General features: G+C 48.7%; 1 protein-coding gene across 14 annotated transcripts in view; it reads left to right on the top strand.

The window, feature by feature from the left end:
- RBFOX1 (RNA binding fox-1 homolog 1) overlaps positions 1 to 19,559 on the top strand; it is a 2,061,082-nt gene that overhangs the window by 277,417 nt on the left and 1,764,106 nt on the right. For all 14 annotated transcript variants that reach the window (XM_070413026.1, XM_070413017.1, XM_070413018.1 and 11 more), the window contains exon 2: positions 792 to 851. In XM_070413026.1, the coding sequence (XP_070269127.1) occupies positions 792 to 851 (60 nt within the window). The remainder of the gene's footprint in view (positions 1 to 791; positions 852 to 19,559) is intronic.

Below are 19,559 nucleotides of genomic sequence, written 5' to 3'. Positions count from 1 at the left end.
GAAGCTCTGCTGAGTTATTTTGGCCAAGTTCTCAGCCTTTCTGTGTAAAATGAGATTGCAATCTTCCCCCTTACATCTTTGTGAGGGTTAAAGAAGAAAATGCACAAGAGTGCTAAGCACACGGCATCACCGACCCTCCATTAACATGAGCTCTTGTTGGGGTGAACCAGCAGAAAGTCAACCCCAAACCCAGGAACAGGCGGCTGGGTGTGGCTCTGTGAGGCTGCCCAGGTGAGGGTGGGTCTGCACTAGGAGACAACCTAGATGCTGCCTAACAGAGATGTCAGGACAGCCACAGAGGCAATTTAAATTTTTCTAGTATCCACTTAAAAAAGTAAAAAGAAATGGATAAAATTAATTGTAACCATATATTTTATTTTAAATATTCATAATATATTTATACACTTAAGTATAATAATACACTTTATTTTTATATATTATTAAATATTATCATTCTAACATGTAATTGATATAAAACTATTAATGAGATATTAATATTAATGAGGTATTTTACATTCCTTTTTTCCCCCATGCAGTCTTCAAAATCCAGTGTGCAATTTATACTAATAGCACATTTGAATTTAGACAAGCCGTATGTGGCTTGTAGCTGCTGTACTGGGCATTGGGCAGTGCAGGTCACGGGGGCAGGGGGAAGAGAGAGTGAATATGAATGAATGAATGAATGAATGATTGTGGCTAAAGGTCTCAAGACTCTTGGGGTTATTCCAAATTGGAACTATTCTCTCACTGTGGGCCCCCACCCCCACCTCTTTGTTCTTATTTTTTGCCAGGACTACGACCCTGAAAATTCAGCCCTCCTCTCCAGTGCCAGGAACAGTCCGCAGGACTCGGTAAGTAGATGCGTTTTGCTGACCAGATTCGATTTTGAAACTGCTTTTGCACCCTGTTCAGCCTCCCTGGGCTCTGTCATCAATCACCAGGAGTGGTTTGCACCTGAAACCAATCTTGCTGGAGCAGTAACTGGGCTTGAGGGGAATCAAGGTTCCCAAGCGGTCGCAGAATTTCTATTAGGAAGCACCTGGGGCCAGAGTCAGCCCTTGTGGAACCTGATAGGAAAGCTGAGCTCCCCTTTTGGGAAAGGCCAGCTCCTTTGGGAGCAGATCTGGGGGATCAGTGACTGATGGTGGGGCTGCGGGCTCGTTTTTACTTCTTGATGTGAGGATAGACCCCAAGGCGCTGGGAAATGGGAAGTTTAATATCATTTGATTGTCCCCGTGGGATGCTTGCTGAGTGCTCTGGGGCCCACATCATGGCACTGGACTTGTGGTCCTAGGGCAGGTGATTGTGGGTGTCGGTGGTGTGGATGCCTGCACCTTCTCCATCAGTCATCCAGGCACCGGTAACAGCAGCAGAGATCAGAGGTGCTCCCTGCACCACTGTTCCCCAAACACTCCCGCCAGACGCTCCTGGATGTGTATCCTCGTGGTCCGTCCCACAGGGTGGTGTTTGTGTACTGCTGGTGACCGTGTGATGATTGAAGGGCTCACGGACTTTTGTTGTTGTTGTTTTGTTAGTGATCATTATGTATTTAGTTTTATGATGATCTTTATAGCAAGCGAAGCTGGCTTTCCATTTATAGTGGGTATGAAATTTCTTTTGAAAATATTTAAGTAAAAAGGGTGAGTTGATTTAAAGAAAAAAAGAGTATGGAAAAAGAGTTTGGAAATAATAATGTAGCCATGGGAGGACATTGTGATAGTGATAAGTGAATGGCTGAGAGTAAATTCTTTTATCAAAAGCTGCTCCTGTGACCCTGAGTAGTGTCCATATGTGTGCTCTGCATTTGGCATGCTTCCTCTACAGTGTGCCCCATCTGTTCTGGTACTTGGCACAAACTCGACTCTCCATGAACCCATATCTTGGCCTCTGTCTGTTCCCTAAAATGACTTTTGAGGCTGGGGTTTTATAATAAATTTCTGGATCACCTGAAAGAAGTGTTCACCTGTGATGCCAAGAGAAGAAGGAAGAAGAGGTAAGATAATGAGAAATGACAATCATACAACCGACATTTTTTTGTCCCACTTTGAAGTTGACTAAGTGTTTCATCTCTGTTCTCATTAAGTCCCTACAATGACCCCATTAGGTAAGTGCTGTTTCTATCTTCATTTTGTGGCTCAGGAAACCCAAACTCCAGTGAAGTGAACTAGTGCGTCCCAAGTCCCACAGGCTGGACTCCCCCTCTGGCCCAGCCTGTCACTGGGGACCAGCCTTGTATCTTCACACCAGTCTTCCTGTGTTGTGTGTGTGGAAATGATTTACAGAGGAAGAAAGTGTATTCATTATCTCTTGACACATAAAACATTTACCCTGGACCTTAGTGGTTTAAAAGGATTAACATGATCTCACAGTTTCCAGGGGTTCAGAACATGGGAATGGCTTAGATGGATGGTTCTGGCTCAAGGTCTCTCATGAGCTGGGGCTGCTGTCATCAGAAGGCTTGACTGGGGCTACAGGATCCACTTCCTGGATGGCTCACTTATGATGTCATTGTCAGGTGGCCTCAGCTTCTCCTGTGTGAGTGTCTCCTTAAAGCTGCTGAGTGTCCTTATGACATGGCCAGGGGCTTCCCCTAGAGTAAGAAATCTGAGGGGGGGGCAGGACCCCTTTTATGACCTGTCTTCAGAAGTCACATGCCGTCCCCTCTGCTGCACTCCATCCCTCCTGTCAACCATCCCTGATGAAATTGTGGTAGGGCCTACACACTGATGTAAATGCCCAGAGGGTTGTTTGGGCCACTTTGGAGGTTGGCTATCATACTTCTCATAATTTTAAAGTAACTATGTCTTAATAGTTCCATATAAGATTCTTGTAACCTCATATCAGGTCTATGAAAAGAAAGCATAAAGACACTAAACCCATTTTACAGATGGAAAAATGGAGCCTGGAGCAGGAAAGTGACTTACCAGTGTCTTGAAGTTGAAGGAGCTTTTGAAGGGAAAATAGTTGGGAAGTAGGGAGAAAACTTCCCCGCCTTAAATTCTATTGCCCACAACAGGACCAAAGGTGGCTGAGGTCTGTCGGTTTTCCAGGAGCTTAGAAGAGCACCCGTGGATTTTCAGCTTTCTTGGGTTGGGTTAGGTTTGATAGTCCTGGCTCCCAGCACCACTCATTCAGGTGATAGGTTCTCTCTACTGGAAGCAAAGATTCTATTCTTTGGTGCATGGGAGGCTGCAGAATTTTAAGATTCATGCTGAGAAGATCTGACGACCCTAACCCTCTTCTTTTTCCCCCACCTCCGACCCTCACAGTGCTGCTGTTCTGGGTCCTTCTGGCTGGAACCTAGGGGTCAGCCTCCCACCCTAATGTGTCACAGGTAGAAGCAATCATTTCTGTGACTTCTGTTAGTGGCAGCATGTTGTGAACAACCATTCTGGATTAGACTATGGCCTGAGCTGAGTTGAGCTGAGGGTAAGGCCACCTGGTTCTGTTCTGTGGTGCAAGGAACATTTTGGGGAACATCTTAGATGTGGGATTGATTCTGGAGTCAGCAGGAAAGAGGGAAATCACACCTGGTCAGTTACTTGGAAAAGATTCCACTGGAGGAGGCCAGCTTGGAGGCCAACCTTTCTGCTCCTGGATACATCGAAGGCAGCCACACTTTCCTTGAATATTAGAGTGGATTGGAGTTTCGCTTAAGCAAAACACCAAGATGACTGGGATGCCAGTCCCATGACTGAGTTAGAACATAGATGTATGAGACACCACCTTACTGGCCTGCCCTACAGAGCGCCCCCAGATGAAGTGGTTGTGTTGAGGTGACACCCTGGAAACATGACATAGACCTGTCTTTAAATGTTGGGGTGATCTGTGGTCAAATGCCCACATGATGAGAGGCATTTTGGGAATGAGGCCAAAACAGGGAGGTTCACACTCCATCCTGGGCTTGGCTTTGGAGTGAATGTCATAAGCAAATGGAGGTGACACTGCTCCAGCCAGAAGGACATTACACTCTCGTTTTCCCTCTTCCGTGACTATACTGGAGACATAGTGCATTTCCATTTTGCTCTGCCTCATTTCAGAGCTGTATTTCATAACCTCTACACTTTTCTGTAACTGAAATAGACTGTATTCATTTTCCTTTGCTGAATAAAATATCGCCCGAAACTTAGCTTAAAACAACACCCATTCATCACCCATGTGCAAGGCACTGGGCCCTCTACTCAGTATCTCACAGGCTGCAAACAAGGCATCGGCTGGGCGGGGTCTCATCTGGAGTGTAGGGTCCCCTTTCGTGCTCATTGGTTGTTGGGAGAATGCAGTTCCTTGCAGCTGCAGGATGGGGGCCTCTGCTCCTAGGCTACCCGCAGTGCCCGGCCACGGCCACGTGGCCCCTCATGGCGGTTCACACTATGGCAGGCTGCTTCCTCAGGGCCAGCTGGGGGCGCTTTCTAGGGCAGGCCAGCAAGGTGGTGTCTCATACATCCATGTTCTAACACAGTCATGGGACTGGCATCCCAGTCATCTTCTCTGTTGGTTCGTAGCAGGTCACAGGTCTTACTCATACTCTAGAGGAGGGGGTGATACCTGGCGTCAACCTGGGTCTGGACACCCAGAGCCTGTGCTAGGAAAGTCCCAAGGTGAGGCTCTCTTGGTGTCTTGGGGCAGGTGCACCTCTCCAGCGCCTTTCCACCCAGCATCCTCCCTTCATCCCCCAGCACCAGCCTTCCGGCCAGTGTTGGGCTGTCCAGCTGTCCTGACCTCCTGCCATCTGGGTGTCTTAACTTCATCCCATGTCCATCCTGTAGGATGTTCCCCGCTGCAGCCTCAGCAGCAAATGAATAATGGAATGCTGCCACCTTTTGGAATTTAGCAAAAGTGATCCATGCTGTTCAGAGGGATGGCTGTGAAGCCCAAGGAAGAAACCACCGCAGTCCAAAATTCCATTCCCTTCCCTGCATCCCCGCCAAGCACACCCACTCACCACGCGCCCAGCCTTCATTCCACTGGGAATTGAATAAGGTCTGATGCCTGATTCTAAAAGAAAAAGTAAAAGGAGCCAGTTTCTTCTTGAGGCAGGTTCATCGGTCTTCTGTGCTCTGGTTCATAATTACTGTGAGAGCTGCCAGGCCTGTACCCTGATTTGCGTTCTGAGAGGCAGCTGAACGCATGAGCAGGAGCTTTGGCTCAGTGGGGGATTCTGTCCAAAGCTCTGCCCGCCCCTCACCTTATCCCCCGCTCTCTGAGGACCCCAGCTTCCTCATCGGGACAATGAAGGCCAACCAGGTCTTTCAGCTCTCAATCCCCCGACCCTAGGTTATGATGCCTGTGAGGAAGTATGGGAAATAGGCCACACACCACTTAGAGATGCCAATCAAATAGGAGTGGCCCTAAGGCCATTTCTGTCCTCAGCAGGAGAGAGTGACACCATCAATTAGTAATGTCCACCTGGGCACAGGAGGGGACAGTGCAGACAGGTGCCATCTATCCCAATGCCAGGTGTCTCATGGAGACCCCCAGTAGTCAACTCGGAGCTGCCTAGCAGCCACCTCTTCTATTACTTCTCTTCCTTATACTTAAGGCATCGCCATCCTCCTTGTCCCCAGCATCCTTTGTGACTCCCTCTCTCACTCCCAGTCTGAAATCAGCAAAACTTATCCACTCTCCCCTTGGCATATCCCCAGTGCTCTGGTCCACACTCTCATTACACAGCATCTGGGTTATCTAACCGGTCATCACTTCCGGCTTTCCCTCTTCACCTGGCCCTCACCTGCTTGACCTGACTCTCCGGCGGGCTGCATTGCTAGCCGTGAGCCTGAGAGCTGTAAGAGCAGAGTGCAGAGTCCTCTGACCCCACGTTGGTGCTTGGCCCCCATCTTGCCACCTCTCCGCTCCTCCCCCAGCCCTCCTGTCTCTGTGAGCCATCTTTCTGACTGTGGACCCTGTGTAGGTTCTCCCCTCTGCACAAGCTCTCCCCTCAAATCTAACTGTCCAGATTCCTAGTCATCCACCAAGACCCATAGGAGAAGCCTGTCCAAAAATTTGTCCTCAATCCCTTTGGTTGCATTGAGTTTCCTCATTCACTAGATGTCCTCTGCCCTCCATTCCTCCCTTTATCACCTCACCTTTTCTTCTATCCCTCCCTCTAACCCTCCTTTCCTTTAACAAACTCTGTTGTATTCCCTGCTAAGAGTTGGAACATACAAAGATGAATAGGACCCGACCCTGTCCTCAAAGGGCTTACAGTCTACAAGGAAAGGAAAGAAAAATGAGTAAAAAGAAACCCAGAACCAAGGCACAATCTGATTGCTTCTTAGTGAAGGTAGAAGATGAAGTTTGGTGGTGGCATAACTAGGTGATCAGAGAAGGCTTCATGGAAGAGTTGACACTGAGAGTCTTGAAGGACAAGGGCAGTCTTCACACCGGCTGTGAGGGGTGGGGTCCTGGTGGAAGGAGCCGTGCGGGCATGGCTTGGACCCGGAGGAGGAGAGGTTGGGGATGGGCAGGAGCAGCAGGCATTCCCTGGTGCTCCAAGGTGGGCAAGGAGTTGAGTTTATGCTGTGATTGGTGTGGGGCCACTGGAGGGTTTTAAGCTGGTGATTATCTTGATCCGATTTGCATTTTAGAAAGATCTCCCTGGGACCTGGCTTAGGAGCCTTGGCTCCTCCCAGGCTTTTTCACGCCCACACCCACTGGAGCAGGCTTCCGGAGCAGGAGGGTCAGCAGCTCGACCCAGGTTTCTCGGCACGCACTGCTTCTCCCTGCTAATGTGCCTTTCTAGAGCGTCTGCTCAGCAGAAAACCAAGTGTGCGGATGAGATAACAGCATTAAGAGCAGAAGGACAAAGCTGATACTCCGGGCAGTGAGACATGGAGGCTTAAATTCTTTCCCTTCGAAGTGTCACACATGGCTCTGGCCACGTGATCCTGATTAAAGCAGCCAGGCTTGCCAGGATGAAATGCTAAGTGGCGCTCCGACCTCGGGCACAGCGCGTGCAGGGGTCTGCTGCTCTGCTGAGCTTCCCTGCTGTTTCTGCCCACCGCTTCCTGCCAGATAAAGGGGGAAATCTTTTTAGCGATTTCCCCAAATTCCTAAGGACGGCTGTGCCCCCGGCAGACAGAGTGACACTGACAGGTCTCCAATGTCAGCATTGAAGTTCAGGTTGGGAAGGACCTGTCTTCTCCCCACCTCCCCAGGGAGTGCTTAAAACGCAGTGGGTGCTCAATAAATGCTGTTTCTGAAATGAATGGGGCAATGAAAGAATCAGTCTTATTGATTGGGGGCACCTCCAAAGGCTCCCTCATGCCTCTCCCCTGTCAATACTACCTCTTTCTGGCTACTCTCCTGAATCTTATCACCAGAGATTGATTTTGCTCATTCATGCACTTCATGTAAATGGCCCTCCCAGTGCACAGGCATCCGCCTGTTTTCTCTCAACAGCACCCCTAAGAGGTTCAGTCGTGTTATTGCACGTGTGAGTAGTTCTATCTTAAATTGTTCAGCAGTATTCCATTGTGTCATTGTGCCATAATTAATTCGTCTGTTCTCCCACTGATGAACGACTGCATTGTTTTTAGTTTGGGGCTCTGTACACTCATGTAGCTATTGTTTGAGGGACATATGCACCCATTTCTCTTGGGAATGTACTAAGAGATATATTTGTTTGGTCACAGAATAGACACGTGTTTAGTTTTCGTAGATACTACCCAAAAGTTTTCCAGAGTGGCTGTACAAATGATCTCTCCCGGCAATGGAAATGAATGCGCCTGGAATGCATGTGCTATGAATCGTCACAACACCCCGAGGGGCAGGTGTCATTATCCCCTCCCCCACTTCACACAGGGGCACCCTGGGTCTCCGCTAACTTGGTGAAGGCCGCCAGCTAGTCAGGAATGGGGGGCCTGAGTACGGACTCTCCTCCAGAATGGCAGCGGGTCCTAAACTAACATGTGTGCCATGGGTTCTGAGCAGCCGGCTAGGCTGTGGAGAGGCCCGTGTCTGGGAACGACCACATGAGGGAGAGCAGTGCAGTGGAGGAGGCATTGCCTCCCAGCTCAGCCACTCACCTTGCGGGAGCCTGGACAAGCAGCTGGGCCTCCTGGGCAAGCAGCTGGGCCCTCTGGACACACAGCTGGGTCCCCTGGACAAGCAGCTGGGCCCTCTGGACACACAGCTGGACCGATCTGTGCCACACTTTTCACATCTGTCGAACGGGGTTGATAAATCAGGTTGTTGTGAGAATTAAATGAGTGACTAAAGGTAGATAAAAGCTTAAGGGTGGGCACTGGGAAGCGTGACTCTTAATATTACTGTTATTTCAACTGCGCCCAGTTCCAGTGCTGGGTTATCCCTGCTCCGAGGACTAGGCTGCCGCCATAGCAGCTTTAACAGTTGTCAGGCAGGAGGCATAAGCCTCACCCCTTTGCCTGCCCTCTGACGGAACTGACTTCCCTGATGAAATCTGGAATCTAATTTTGAGTCCTGATCATTGGTTTCACAAAGCCTGCCTGGTGCAGCCCGGCTCTTCCCTTCTGAAATGAGTCTCTGCTCTTTAGTGCCCCTAATAAGAAATGCAGCCTGTTTGCGCAAGGTTTTACCTTTTATAAAAATGGTCAGATTCCTTCCTCTCCCCTCATCTCCATTCCACAAATCCATGCCAAATATTGATGTTTGATAACTACAAATATCACACATAGCTTTTAATCAAGAGAGACGGAGGGAAGATAAGGAGAGTAAATACGTCTCTGTAAGGTAGTTCAATATTCTCAGTAATGATTTTGCTAAGAAATGAAATGACTGGAGGGAGGGGAGAGAGGGCTCTGTGATGCGCGTGGAAATGGGCCGGACCTCCTGGAACATGCTGGACCCTGCCTGGACCCCTGCTCCCAGCCCGAGGCTTGGATTTACGTTAGATGTCGTTACCCAGATCGGTAGATGCTATCTCATTTTACAGAGAGGAGAGATGTATTTTAAATGTGAATTTCCAATATGCCATCAGCCTATACTATTACCAGCAAAACACACTGAGCCAACTTCTGCCCTCCATCGCTCACTGCGACGGGAGAGGAATGTGAATGCCCGCCATTCCCCATGCTAGAGAGAAGTCATCCTGCTGAGGCCAAGGGCAGGTCATTCTCCAGGCTTTTGTACACCAGGGCTGTATTTCCCTCCTGTGGGGACAACAGGTAGTATGACCCTGGAATATCGGCAGCTGTCAAGCATTGAGAGATGTTTGGCCAAGGTGTCCAAAGTAGGTGAGACCTCATGACCTGAATCCGAATCCTCGTCCACCAGACAGCCCCCAGCAGCTCGCTGTACCCCCAGACCACCCAGCTCCTGTGTGCGCAGCATGGGAGCACAGCACATTCTAACTGAGTGAGTGAATGAATGGATGGATTGACAGGCCTGCCTCCCCATCGGCACCATTGCTGCTCTTTTTTGGCTCCAACCTTGCCTTTTCTTACCCTTCAATAGCCTTATTTTTTTTACATTTTGTTTTTTAATTTTATTGGGGTGACATCACTCAATATGAACATATAGGTTTCATGTGTGGATTAGTAATTTACATCTGTATATAGGACCATGTGCCCACCACCCAAAGTCAAATCTCCTGTCACCTCATATTAGGACCCCTTTCTTCCCCCATCCCTCCTCCCTCTGGCAACCACCACACTGCTCTTTGTGTTCATATATTCTACATATGAGTTAAATCATATAGTTCTTAGCTTTTTTTTTTTTTTACTTATTTCACTTCGCATGATGTTCTCAAGGTCCATCCATGTTGTTGTAAATGACGCTCTTTCATCCTTTCTTATGGCCGTAGTACTCCATTGTATACATGTACCACATCATCTTTATCCAGTCCTCTATTGTAGGGCACTTTGGCTGTTTCCAACTCTTGGCCACCTCGAATAATGCTTCAATGAACATAGGAGTGCATATATCTTTGTGTATAAATGATTTTGAGTTTTGGGGGTATATACCCAGGAGTGAGATTGTTGGGTCATGTGGTAGCTCTTCAATAGCCTTTTACTTTCTATTTTGATGTCCTCAACTTCTTCTAATTGATAAAAAATAATCTCAGAAACCAATGGCAACAAAAACCAGTGATTCGTGCACTCACTCATTCATCCACCTATCCACCCTCCCACCCACCTAACCATTTACCCACCCACCCTTCCATCCACCCAATATTGGGCACACACCATGTTCCAGGCCCTGTGTGGCTGCTGAGGCTGCAGTGGTGAGCCCAGACACACCTGAACCTGCCCTTCTGGACCCTACAGTCTGGAGAGAGCTTGAGCAGGTGATCGCACTCAGGGTATCTCTAGTGACCAGGAGGAATGTGGCTCTGGGATGGCCTACTGCAGTGAAGCCTGGCCCAGACAGTGGGTATGTCTGGGGTTCCCCCAGTAGGAGACTCATGAGCTGAGCTCTCAAGAATCAGGATCAGGGCAAGGCAGGGAGGAAAGTATTTCAGACAGAGGGGGCAATATGTGCAAAGGCCCTGAGGCCAGAGGGGTGCGGTCATTTCCAGGCACTGTTGGAGGCCAGCTAGAGTAACTGCATCCTAGATGAGGACAAAGGAACTGACAGGACAGGGGTCGGCCCACACAGGGCTCCCTGGTTATGGGAGCAAAAGTGGTCTTTGTCCCAAAGCAACGGAAGATCTTGACCTTCTTTGCAGGAAGTGATCCAATTTGCATTTTGTGAAGATCCCTCTTTTGAGGGCCCTTGGCTGGAATAGGGGCAGAATCGCAGAACCCACATGATGGAAACCATTGTGGCATGGCAGTGGTTGGCCTCCATCTGGCTGGAGCAGGACTCCTACCTGCTGTCTAGGTTCCCCTTGTGTGGGTGGCAGCACTATCCCCCACCTCACTCCTTGCACTGGGGGGGTAGGGGTCTCTGCTTACCTCACATCTTCCCAGTATGCTGATGGAGCTGGTGAGAGCCCAGAATGAGTCCCAGAGGCTGAGGTTAAGTCTTTTAGAAATAGAGGAGCAGGGAGGGGAAAATGAAGGAGGCATGGCTCAATGGGGAATTTTTATTCCTCAATGTCTGTAAGCTGATAGCAACACAAGACTGTTGGGTCCAGCTCCTGGGGCAGTTCAGATGGTTGTGGGGAGGAAGCCAACCAACACCACGGCCCTGCAGGGACTGTGTGTATGGGGCTGGTTCTACCACTGAGTTGAGTACTTGGTACCCAGCTGCTTCTTTGTGGGTCTCTGGGTTTGCATTCTTGACTTATCCTTATTTTACTTCCCAAATCCAAGTGCATGGGGTCGTTTTTGCAGCCAGCATCAGATGAGGACTCACGAATGGGAATCAGAAGGCCCCCTTTCTGTTCTACGTCTCCCATTCTCTTCCTCCAGGCCTCACCTCTCGGTGGGGCTGTGGGAGGGAGTGTCAGGTCCTGGAGAGCCCTGAGTAGAAAGTCCAGCCGTTTTCTTGCTAAGACTGGCCACCTCTTTTGGAAAACCCTGTGTGTCTTCACGCTCACCAGGTCTCTTTTCTGTCTTACCTAACACTCCCTCAAATAAGAGACCCTGTTCTGTTACATGCAGCCTGGGGTTTGCGTTTCTCTTTATCAACCAGGGCTTCAGACATTTTTAAACCAAAAGAACAAAGCAAATTTGGGCGTAGGTGAAAAGTGAACTTTATCCATCTCCCTCCAGTCCCCCAGGGGACGGTGCAGGAGGGCTCTGGAAAGTGTGTGTGTGTGTGTGTGTGTGTGTGTGTGTGTGTGTGTGTGTGTGGAGGGGGGCACGCAGTTTCAATGCAACTTTCATCTTTCTGGTTTTCTTTCCCAAGCCCACGGGGATTTCATAAACATTATGTTGCTCAATTTCAGTTCAATGGCACAGAGTTGTTCCAATGTGTTCTAATTACTCAGACATAAATGATTTTGGGTGCACTTTAAATGATTTCAGATGCACTTTTGTCTATCAGGCTGCTGATTTATAACTCCCCGAGACTTTGATGTTGTGCTTCATTGATTTCTTTTAAGGCTCTTCAGAGGTATATTTATTATAGACAATACATTTCCCTGTTCATTTGCTCCATAATTCTAAAATACTCATTTTCCAGTTGTTAACACTCCACCCCACCCCCCTGCACTTATGCTGTACCGGTAACCAGAAGACACATTTATTGAGTGCTTACTGAATGCAAATCCAGGTACTCTAGCCATGAGTGAGTGATAGAGACTCAAGAAATACGCAAATTAAATTAAACTAACACGTTCCTTCTAATGGCATCCTTAACATTTAAACAAAAGGACAACACAGCACATACATAGACACGGTGGGGGAGAAAGAACACAGGAGGCCGTGGGGGATTTAAAGGTCCCTGAGTTGCAAAGGATACTTGGAAGAGAAGAGGGATGAGAGATGGGTGGCGTCAGAGTTTTGTGTCCAGATCTCTACAGTGATGGTTCATTGGACAAGGCAACGGGCTATGGTCCTGATGTGCTGGGAGGCCCAGCTTAGTTCCGTTTCATGGGTCTCAAGCTTGCTGCTTGATGTTCATGACTGAGCCTTAGTGTTTCATCCCTAAAATGGATCACCACTGTAGACTGAGCAGTTAGTGTGGAGCACTTACGATGTGGATTGTGCCAGGCAGGAGCAGATTCACGTTGTGTGGGAGTTGAAGCTTGGTCGATTTGGGGGCCCCTTTAAGAAAAGAACCTCCAAGGGCGGGGGAAAAAAAAGGACACATATGTAATACCCTTTGTAATACTTTAAGCAATAAAAAAAATAAAAATTAAAAACAAACAAATAAATAAATAAATACCAAAAAAAGAAAAAAGAAAAAAAAAAAGAACCTCCAATTACAAGAGTCTGGCTGGGTTTCTGCCCCAGGGTGGAGCCCACTTGGGTTAGCGCCGGTTTTAAGTAATGGACTTTTCCCCTCCCTAATTATTTGTTCTGTGGATACCTGGTGTGTTCACCAGCTCCCAGGGCTTCTGGGATTGGGAATTCTCTTTCCCCCCACGATGGGCTTTGTGGTGTCATCAGGAAACATGTTCTGTGACTGCTTTCAGGGTGCAGCGGGATCTGAACTCAGCTCTCCTCCCCACTCCCCACTCAGGATGCTTTTTTGAGAGCATCTCTTTGGCAGGGCCTGTCTTGAGAGGGACGGCGTGGAGCCCGGTTGACAGCCCTTGCCCTTGCAGTCCAGGCTCCTGGGCTGGCTTCTGGCATCCACCAGTGACAGGGACCTTTGACTTTCCTAAGGTCAGAGCATGTTCCCTGCAGCCCAGAACTGGGGAAGGGACGATGAGGAGCACACGCCACCTAGTGACCATTTCCAGTACTGCCACTCACAGCACTACCTCTGGGAGGAATATGATCTCTGGGAAAGGATGAATCATGGGGAGGGGTGCTGGTCAGCAAGGTCCTGATGCTGCTCTTTAAGAGGGTGTGGGTCAGATTAGCAGCTGGTTGTATTAGATTAGGAGTGACTCATGTCAGATTTCCCTGGACTCTCCCTAGCAGACTCTGCAATGTGAATATGGGCTCCACCTCATAACAACAGAGAAGTGACTGCCTCCTCCCCCTCCTCCCTTCATCATCACTGTCCTCCCCTCCTCTTTGTTCCTCCTTCCCTCCCTTTATCCTCCTCACCTCTTCCTTCCATCTTCCCTCTCCCTTTTCCGTCCTACCTGGTTTCCTTGCCCCTTCTCCTCTTCCACCTCCTTTGCACCTCATCCTCCTCCCTCACCCCTGTCCTCTTGCTCCCAATCCTTCCCATTGTCTTCTGAATGTCTCTCCTCCGTTCTTCCTCCTCCTCCTCACCATGGCTCAGCCAGTCTTCCTTTAAGTAAATAGGTATTTTGGGTGCTTCTGTTATTTGGTCCACATAGAATGGGGGTCAGTCATTGAGTTAGCGGTTAGGCCATGAGCCCCAGCTGTGGATGCTGAGGGATTGAAATTTCCCTCATTCATTCATTCATTCATTCATTCTTTGTGCATGCATACATTCATTCACGTAGTAATTCAGGAGCACATAAACAGATTCAATAAATACATTTTGAGGTCAACTCTGTGTCAAGCATCATGCCTGACATTGACCCCACTTTTGGCTTTGACCCCTGCATCTTGGGCCTAAGCCATTCCTCTCTCTTCTCTACCTGAAAGCTCCCACTCACATTCAGGACTGGTCAGACATTGTCCTGCAGATGAGCTCTGAGCCCGCACTTCTCCCACCCACTAGCCCCGAGGCCTTTGGAGAATTTTCTGCCTCTGGGTTTAGAGTTGTCTCCTCTAAACCCAGTTCAGGGGTGCCCAGCAGTCAAAACTGGGCTCACATTCAGTCAAAACCCCCCAAAGCTTTTTTTGTCTGCCCAAGATTGTGTTCTCCAGCAGTTACACAGCTTCTCCTTTCTAAGGGCGCCCTGGGCACAATAGCATCCCCAGAATCCAGGGATCTCAGCACCGATGACATAAGGAAACAGATGAAATGTTTTCTGCAGTCTCGGTTTTAACAACCCCGTTCTAATTGACTTTTTTTCTTTATTCCTAGGGATTTAATGAAAATGAGTTGTTTCTAAGGACTTATATTTTCTGTTCTATTTTGGTTTTGCTTTGTTCTCTTCCTCTATATTTTCAGGTTAATGCAGGAAGTGAGTAAAGGAGGTTTGCAGAGCACAGGTTAGGTATAACTTATACAATGAGAGGGAAGGATGGCGAGAGGGTCTACACTTTCACGTGACCACATCTCGCAGGCCTATCTGCAGCATCATAGGAGATACCACCCTCATCTGAAAAAATGTCAAAACTTCTAGTATCCAAGATCCGCTATAAAGACATACTCAATAAATAGTTGAAGTTCTTTAAAAAATGAGGTATAAATTAGATACCATAAAGTACAACTTCATGAATTTTTACATGTGCATTCCCTGGGACACCCCCACACAGATTAAGAAATAAAACATCTCACCTTGAAGGTTCCCTGTGCCCCTTCCAGTCAGAACCACCCCCGCCCGATCCCCCACTACTCCCCTCACTCCTCTCAGATCAGTTTTGTCTGCTTTTGAGCTTCATATAAATAGAACCCTGACTCATTTTACTCAACACTATATCCATGGGCATCATCCATGTTGCAAATGGTGGACAAACCTGAACTTGCTTGTCGGATTATTTGTCTGCACTTGGACTCCTCCTATTGGGTTGGGTTGAAGCTGGCTCAGGAGCCTGAGCGAGTTGGGTTAGTTTCAGTTCAAGGGCTTCTGTTGCTCCTTACCTGCTTTCCTTTGGCGTGTTGGACCCATCGACCAGTCTCCTGTTGCCGCCAGGTGGGTTCATGGGATCTGAAGAACCCCGTGTGGGGTGTGGGATATTGGGTCACTGATGGGCACAGACTTCTCCCCAATACTTGCTCCATGTGGTTTCAAGGAGCCCAGGCTATTTAGAAGGCACCTGGCTGTCACCATGGACAGGACATGGAGTTTGAACTATATGTCACTATAGTTCATGCCCCTGTGCACAGTGCCGGAGCCTCATGAAGAGATTGACAGGTTTACAAGCCATCCCAGGGTCCCCTGTGAGGCCTTGTTTCTGAGGCTGTTTGTTCTTGGAAAACAGTGTTGGCCCCCTGCTCTCCCCACTGAGGAGTCTGTAGGGTGCCCGGATGACAGGCCTTCTGGACTCTCACTACAAACAGCAGGGCGAGACTGCCACCCTGGGACAGATGGCCTCCATTCGGATAGAAGTGCCCATGGAGAGCATGTCCAGCACAAGATTAACAGGCTCTGGCGGGAGGCTTGGGGACCTGGGCTTGGACTAGATTGCTTTGCGAGGTAAGCTCTTGATTTCATGACCTCATCTCTTGCCCCAACCCCGGGACTTCACTCACAATCCAAGTTGTTAACACGGAGAGATCTTATCCTGTTAGCCTTTCACTCGAGAGAAATTGGATTGAAAGTCTTGCTAGACCGCCTCCGGACAGAGCTTTCCATCAGCTGTGAATGACCCTCCGACAGGGAGGGACGCTTTCCTTTACACACCATTAGCAGGGGACAGAGGGGAGGCATCCCGCTCTGCCCGCCGCTGTCAGAAACTCTGGGAGAGGAGTCATTACCGAGGGCTTGCTGCCTGACCCATGGCAGGACCCAAGAAGTCACTTTCCCTCTCTGTGCTTGGAGTCACCTCTGTTACATGTGCTAATCTCTCCACAGAGTCTCTCTGACGATAGTCATACCTGGGCCACAAGGTTCATATCCTTAGAGATGGACATGCCTACTCTGCTGCAGCCATTGTTTACTGTTCTCATTCTGCTTTGTATCAAATCTCTGTGCATGGTACAGGCATGCCTGAAACTCCCTGAACTCATGCCAACCCTGGGCTGGTGCCCCTTCTTTCATTGGCTGGGTCTTTTTCCTGGTCTAGTGAATAGTAGCAACAGTTCAGTCTAGAGAATGATGCTTAGGCTCCACCTCCTGGGGCCTCACAGACTTGAAGGCCTGGCAGTGGTGGGGGTTGGCCACAGTGCCCTTGGCATTCTGCAGGGCACCTGCGTCTCCTGAGCAGTTGCTGTAGCCCAGGCCGGCTCTGGGTGCTTTGTGCTCATTTCCGTGTGATCTCGCATTGTCCCTGTACCATGAGTACTAGAATCATCACTATTTCATGGGTGCACAGAAGATGAGCCCAGAGAGACCTGCATCCCCACCTGAACTCAGGTCTGTCTGATTTCTGAACCTATTTCCTTACCCACCTCACGGCACTGCCTCTGCAGGGTGGCAGTAGCTGACCCCTATGAGGACCCTGGCTTCCCAGAGCTGGGTTAGTTTGCTAGGGCTGCGATAGCCACGTTCCACAGACTGGGTGGCTTAACCCACAGAGAGTTACCCTCTCACAGTGCTGGAGGCTGGAAGTCTGAGATCAGGGTGTTTGCAAGGCTGGCTTCCTCTGAGGCCTCTCTCCTCAACTTGACATGCCCACTTTCACTCTGAGTCCTCATATCATCCTCCCTCTATGCCCACCTGGGTCCTCCTGTCCTCTGCTTACCAGAGCACCATTCATATGGGCTTAGGCCCACCCTGAATACCTTGTTTTAACTTAATTTCTTCTTTAAAGACACTGTCTCCAAATGCAGTCATGTTCTGAGGGACTTCAACCTATGGATTTTGGAGGGACATGGTTCATCCCTGAACAAGTGCTTTGCGTGTATTGAATTCATTTAATCTTGACAACGCCTTGTGGACTAGATATACCATTGCCACAGATGAATGGACGAGGGAACCAAAACACAGAGCGTTTACACAGAAGAGGGGATATCGGCTTCAGCTGGGCTCAGTGCTGATCTCCCTGTCCCAATGCCACATGTGAAGGTTAATTCTTACAGCCATGTAACTCAATGTCACCGGATGACTTACGAGGAGGAGGGTCTGAAAACCATCAGGATGGAGAGGTTTCTCTCCAGTAAGGATTTTCTCCAACCCCTGCTGAGAAGGGTTTGGTCATTAACTCCAGCACTCCAGTGAGGCCGTCTTGCAGGTTACTGTATGAGGACTGTATGCAAATGTGCATATATAAGGGAACATAGTGAAACACCCAGGGGATCTAGTGTTAGTGCTTAGGGATCCTGTAAAAAGGTGCACACCATTGACACTTCTCTCAAGGCAGCTTCCAGAACCAGTGTGTCATGGGAGGGATGGGTTCTCGTAACATCTAAGACCTTGAGCACATGTAGAAGGTTAAGGCCAGGGGAGGATAGAATTATCTGGGTTATCTGAAACTTTCCAGAAGCACATGGGTCTCACTTTCTCACTTTACTGTTTTATTCCTGAAAAGTATATTCCTAAAGAAAGTATCACATGCAAAACAAGTCTCCCCACCAAAGTTCAGCCCTTCCTAGTACTCTGATTTCCTCTGGTGTCGAGTTCCACAATGGACTTCCGACGAAGGTGGTCAGATGCCAGTGCCCCTCACAGTGTGTGAAGGCTTTAAAAACCAGCTTTATTGAAATGCAATTCACATAGTATACAAGTCACCCGCTTAGTGTGTATAATTCAATGGTCTTTTAGTACATTTCTAGAGCTGTGTCATCATCACCACAATTAACTCTAGAACATTTCCATCACATCCAAAAAGAAACCCCACACAAAGGCTTTGGCGGCCTATTTAATTTTATGTCTATAGAATTCCAGGAAAAGAGCAGGGCAGACAGTTTCCATCCCATCTTGCAGATGAGCAAACAAAGACTTGGAGAGTTTAGAGATTTGTATAAAAAAGCTTAGGGGATAATTTTAGGTCCTTTAAACACTAGCAGGTGCCAGGGTGTTCCCCAGAACAAGGATTTGGAGTCTCTGAGTTCCCAGGGTTTCTTAAGCGAAGGCTCCTGTTTTTCACTCCCACATGGGAAGCACGGGGACAGTGGTGGAGAGTGCCCGGGTAATGGCTTCAGACTGCTGGCCACTCCCTGAAGAGCTGTCTCTGTGGGTCATGAACATGCATCAGGCAGGCTGGCTTGGATATAGCTGCCAATGCGGGGTGACAGGGCCCGGGGCTTGCCTTGGGCATCCTTCAGGGACCTCATACACTGAATGCCAGGTGGCCCTGCAGAGCTCTTATTGTGGGGCAGGGAGACAGACAGAAAGGGAGTCTCTAGGAGAGGAGAGGGGCTTTTTGAGTTGGAGACCAATTGATAGGTTTATCTGGAGCCAAACGGCAACATGCACAGACATCTGTAGGGGCCCTACCCTGACTTGGGGCGGAATGAATGAGGGCGACTGTGGTGTCAGAGACAATATTAGCAGTCAGCTGCCATGGGCTACTGTGGGTGATATTTTAAAATGGCATCCCGGGACTACATATAATGCATAGAAATGGACCAAGCATTAGACTTTTGCATTTAATCCATTCTTCCTTTCCTTCCTAAAGGGCTCTCATATCATTATTAACTAACCCCCACAGAAGATAAGCCCCACAGGGCAGGATGTTCTGTCAGTATCCCCATATCTAGAGCAGTCCCCGGACACAGTGTGGGCTCAGGACATGTGTGTGATGAAGGAAGCAATGATTTTGCTGAGTAGTGCCCCTGTGTCAGGTGCCACCCACTCTGCTTAGAACCTCACTGCAGTTCTCAGATGAGGAGGCTGGTGCAGGGAGGTCAAGGAACTGGCCATAGGTCATACAGTGGTCTGGCTTGGATTTGAACCTAAGCACTGTGCAGTCTTTCCTAACCAGCCAAGTTGTAAGGACTCGTTTGGATTTACATAGTAATTTCTCATGTTCTCCAATTTATCCTCTGGGTGCAGAATGATTCAGTTAATAAATCTGCTTTACTTACCACTGCACAGCAGGCTCCGCTCTCTTGGAGTTATAGTGTTAATGGGAATAGAAGAGACAGAATCTGTAGCTACGCCAGGATAGCTGAGACCTCGTGTGAGTCAGCTTGACAGCCATAACAAATAATCACAGACTAGGTGAATTAAACAACAGGAAAAAAATTGTTTAGGAAGCTGGAAGTTTGGGATCCAGGTGTCAGCAGGGTTGGTTCCTTCTGAGCCCTCTTTTTGGGGCTTGCAGATGGCCACCTGCCTCTGTGTCCTCAGTGGGTCTTTCCTCTGAGTATGTGTGCTTCCTAATCTCTTCCTA

This window comes from Myotis yumanensis, unplaced genomic scaffold (genome assembly GCF_028538775.1).
Source record: "Myotis yumanensis isolate MYYU_CA2020_CCGP unplaced genomic scaffold, mMyoYum1.0.hap1 SCAF_4, whole genome shotgun sequence".
NCBI lineage: Eukaryota > Metazoa > Chordata > Mammalia > Chiroptera > Vespertilionidae > Myotis > Myotis yumanensis.
This window is presented reverse-complemented; position numbering and strand designations above follow the sequence as displayed.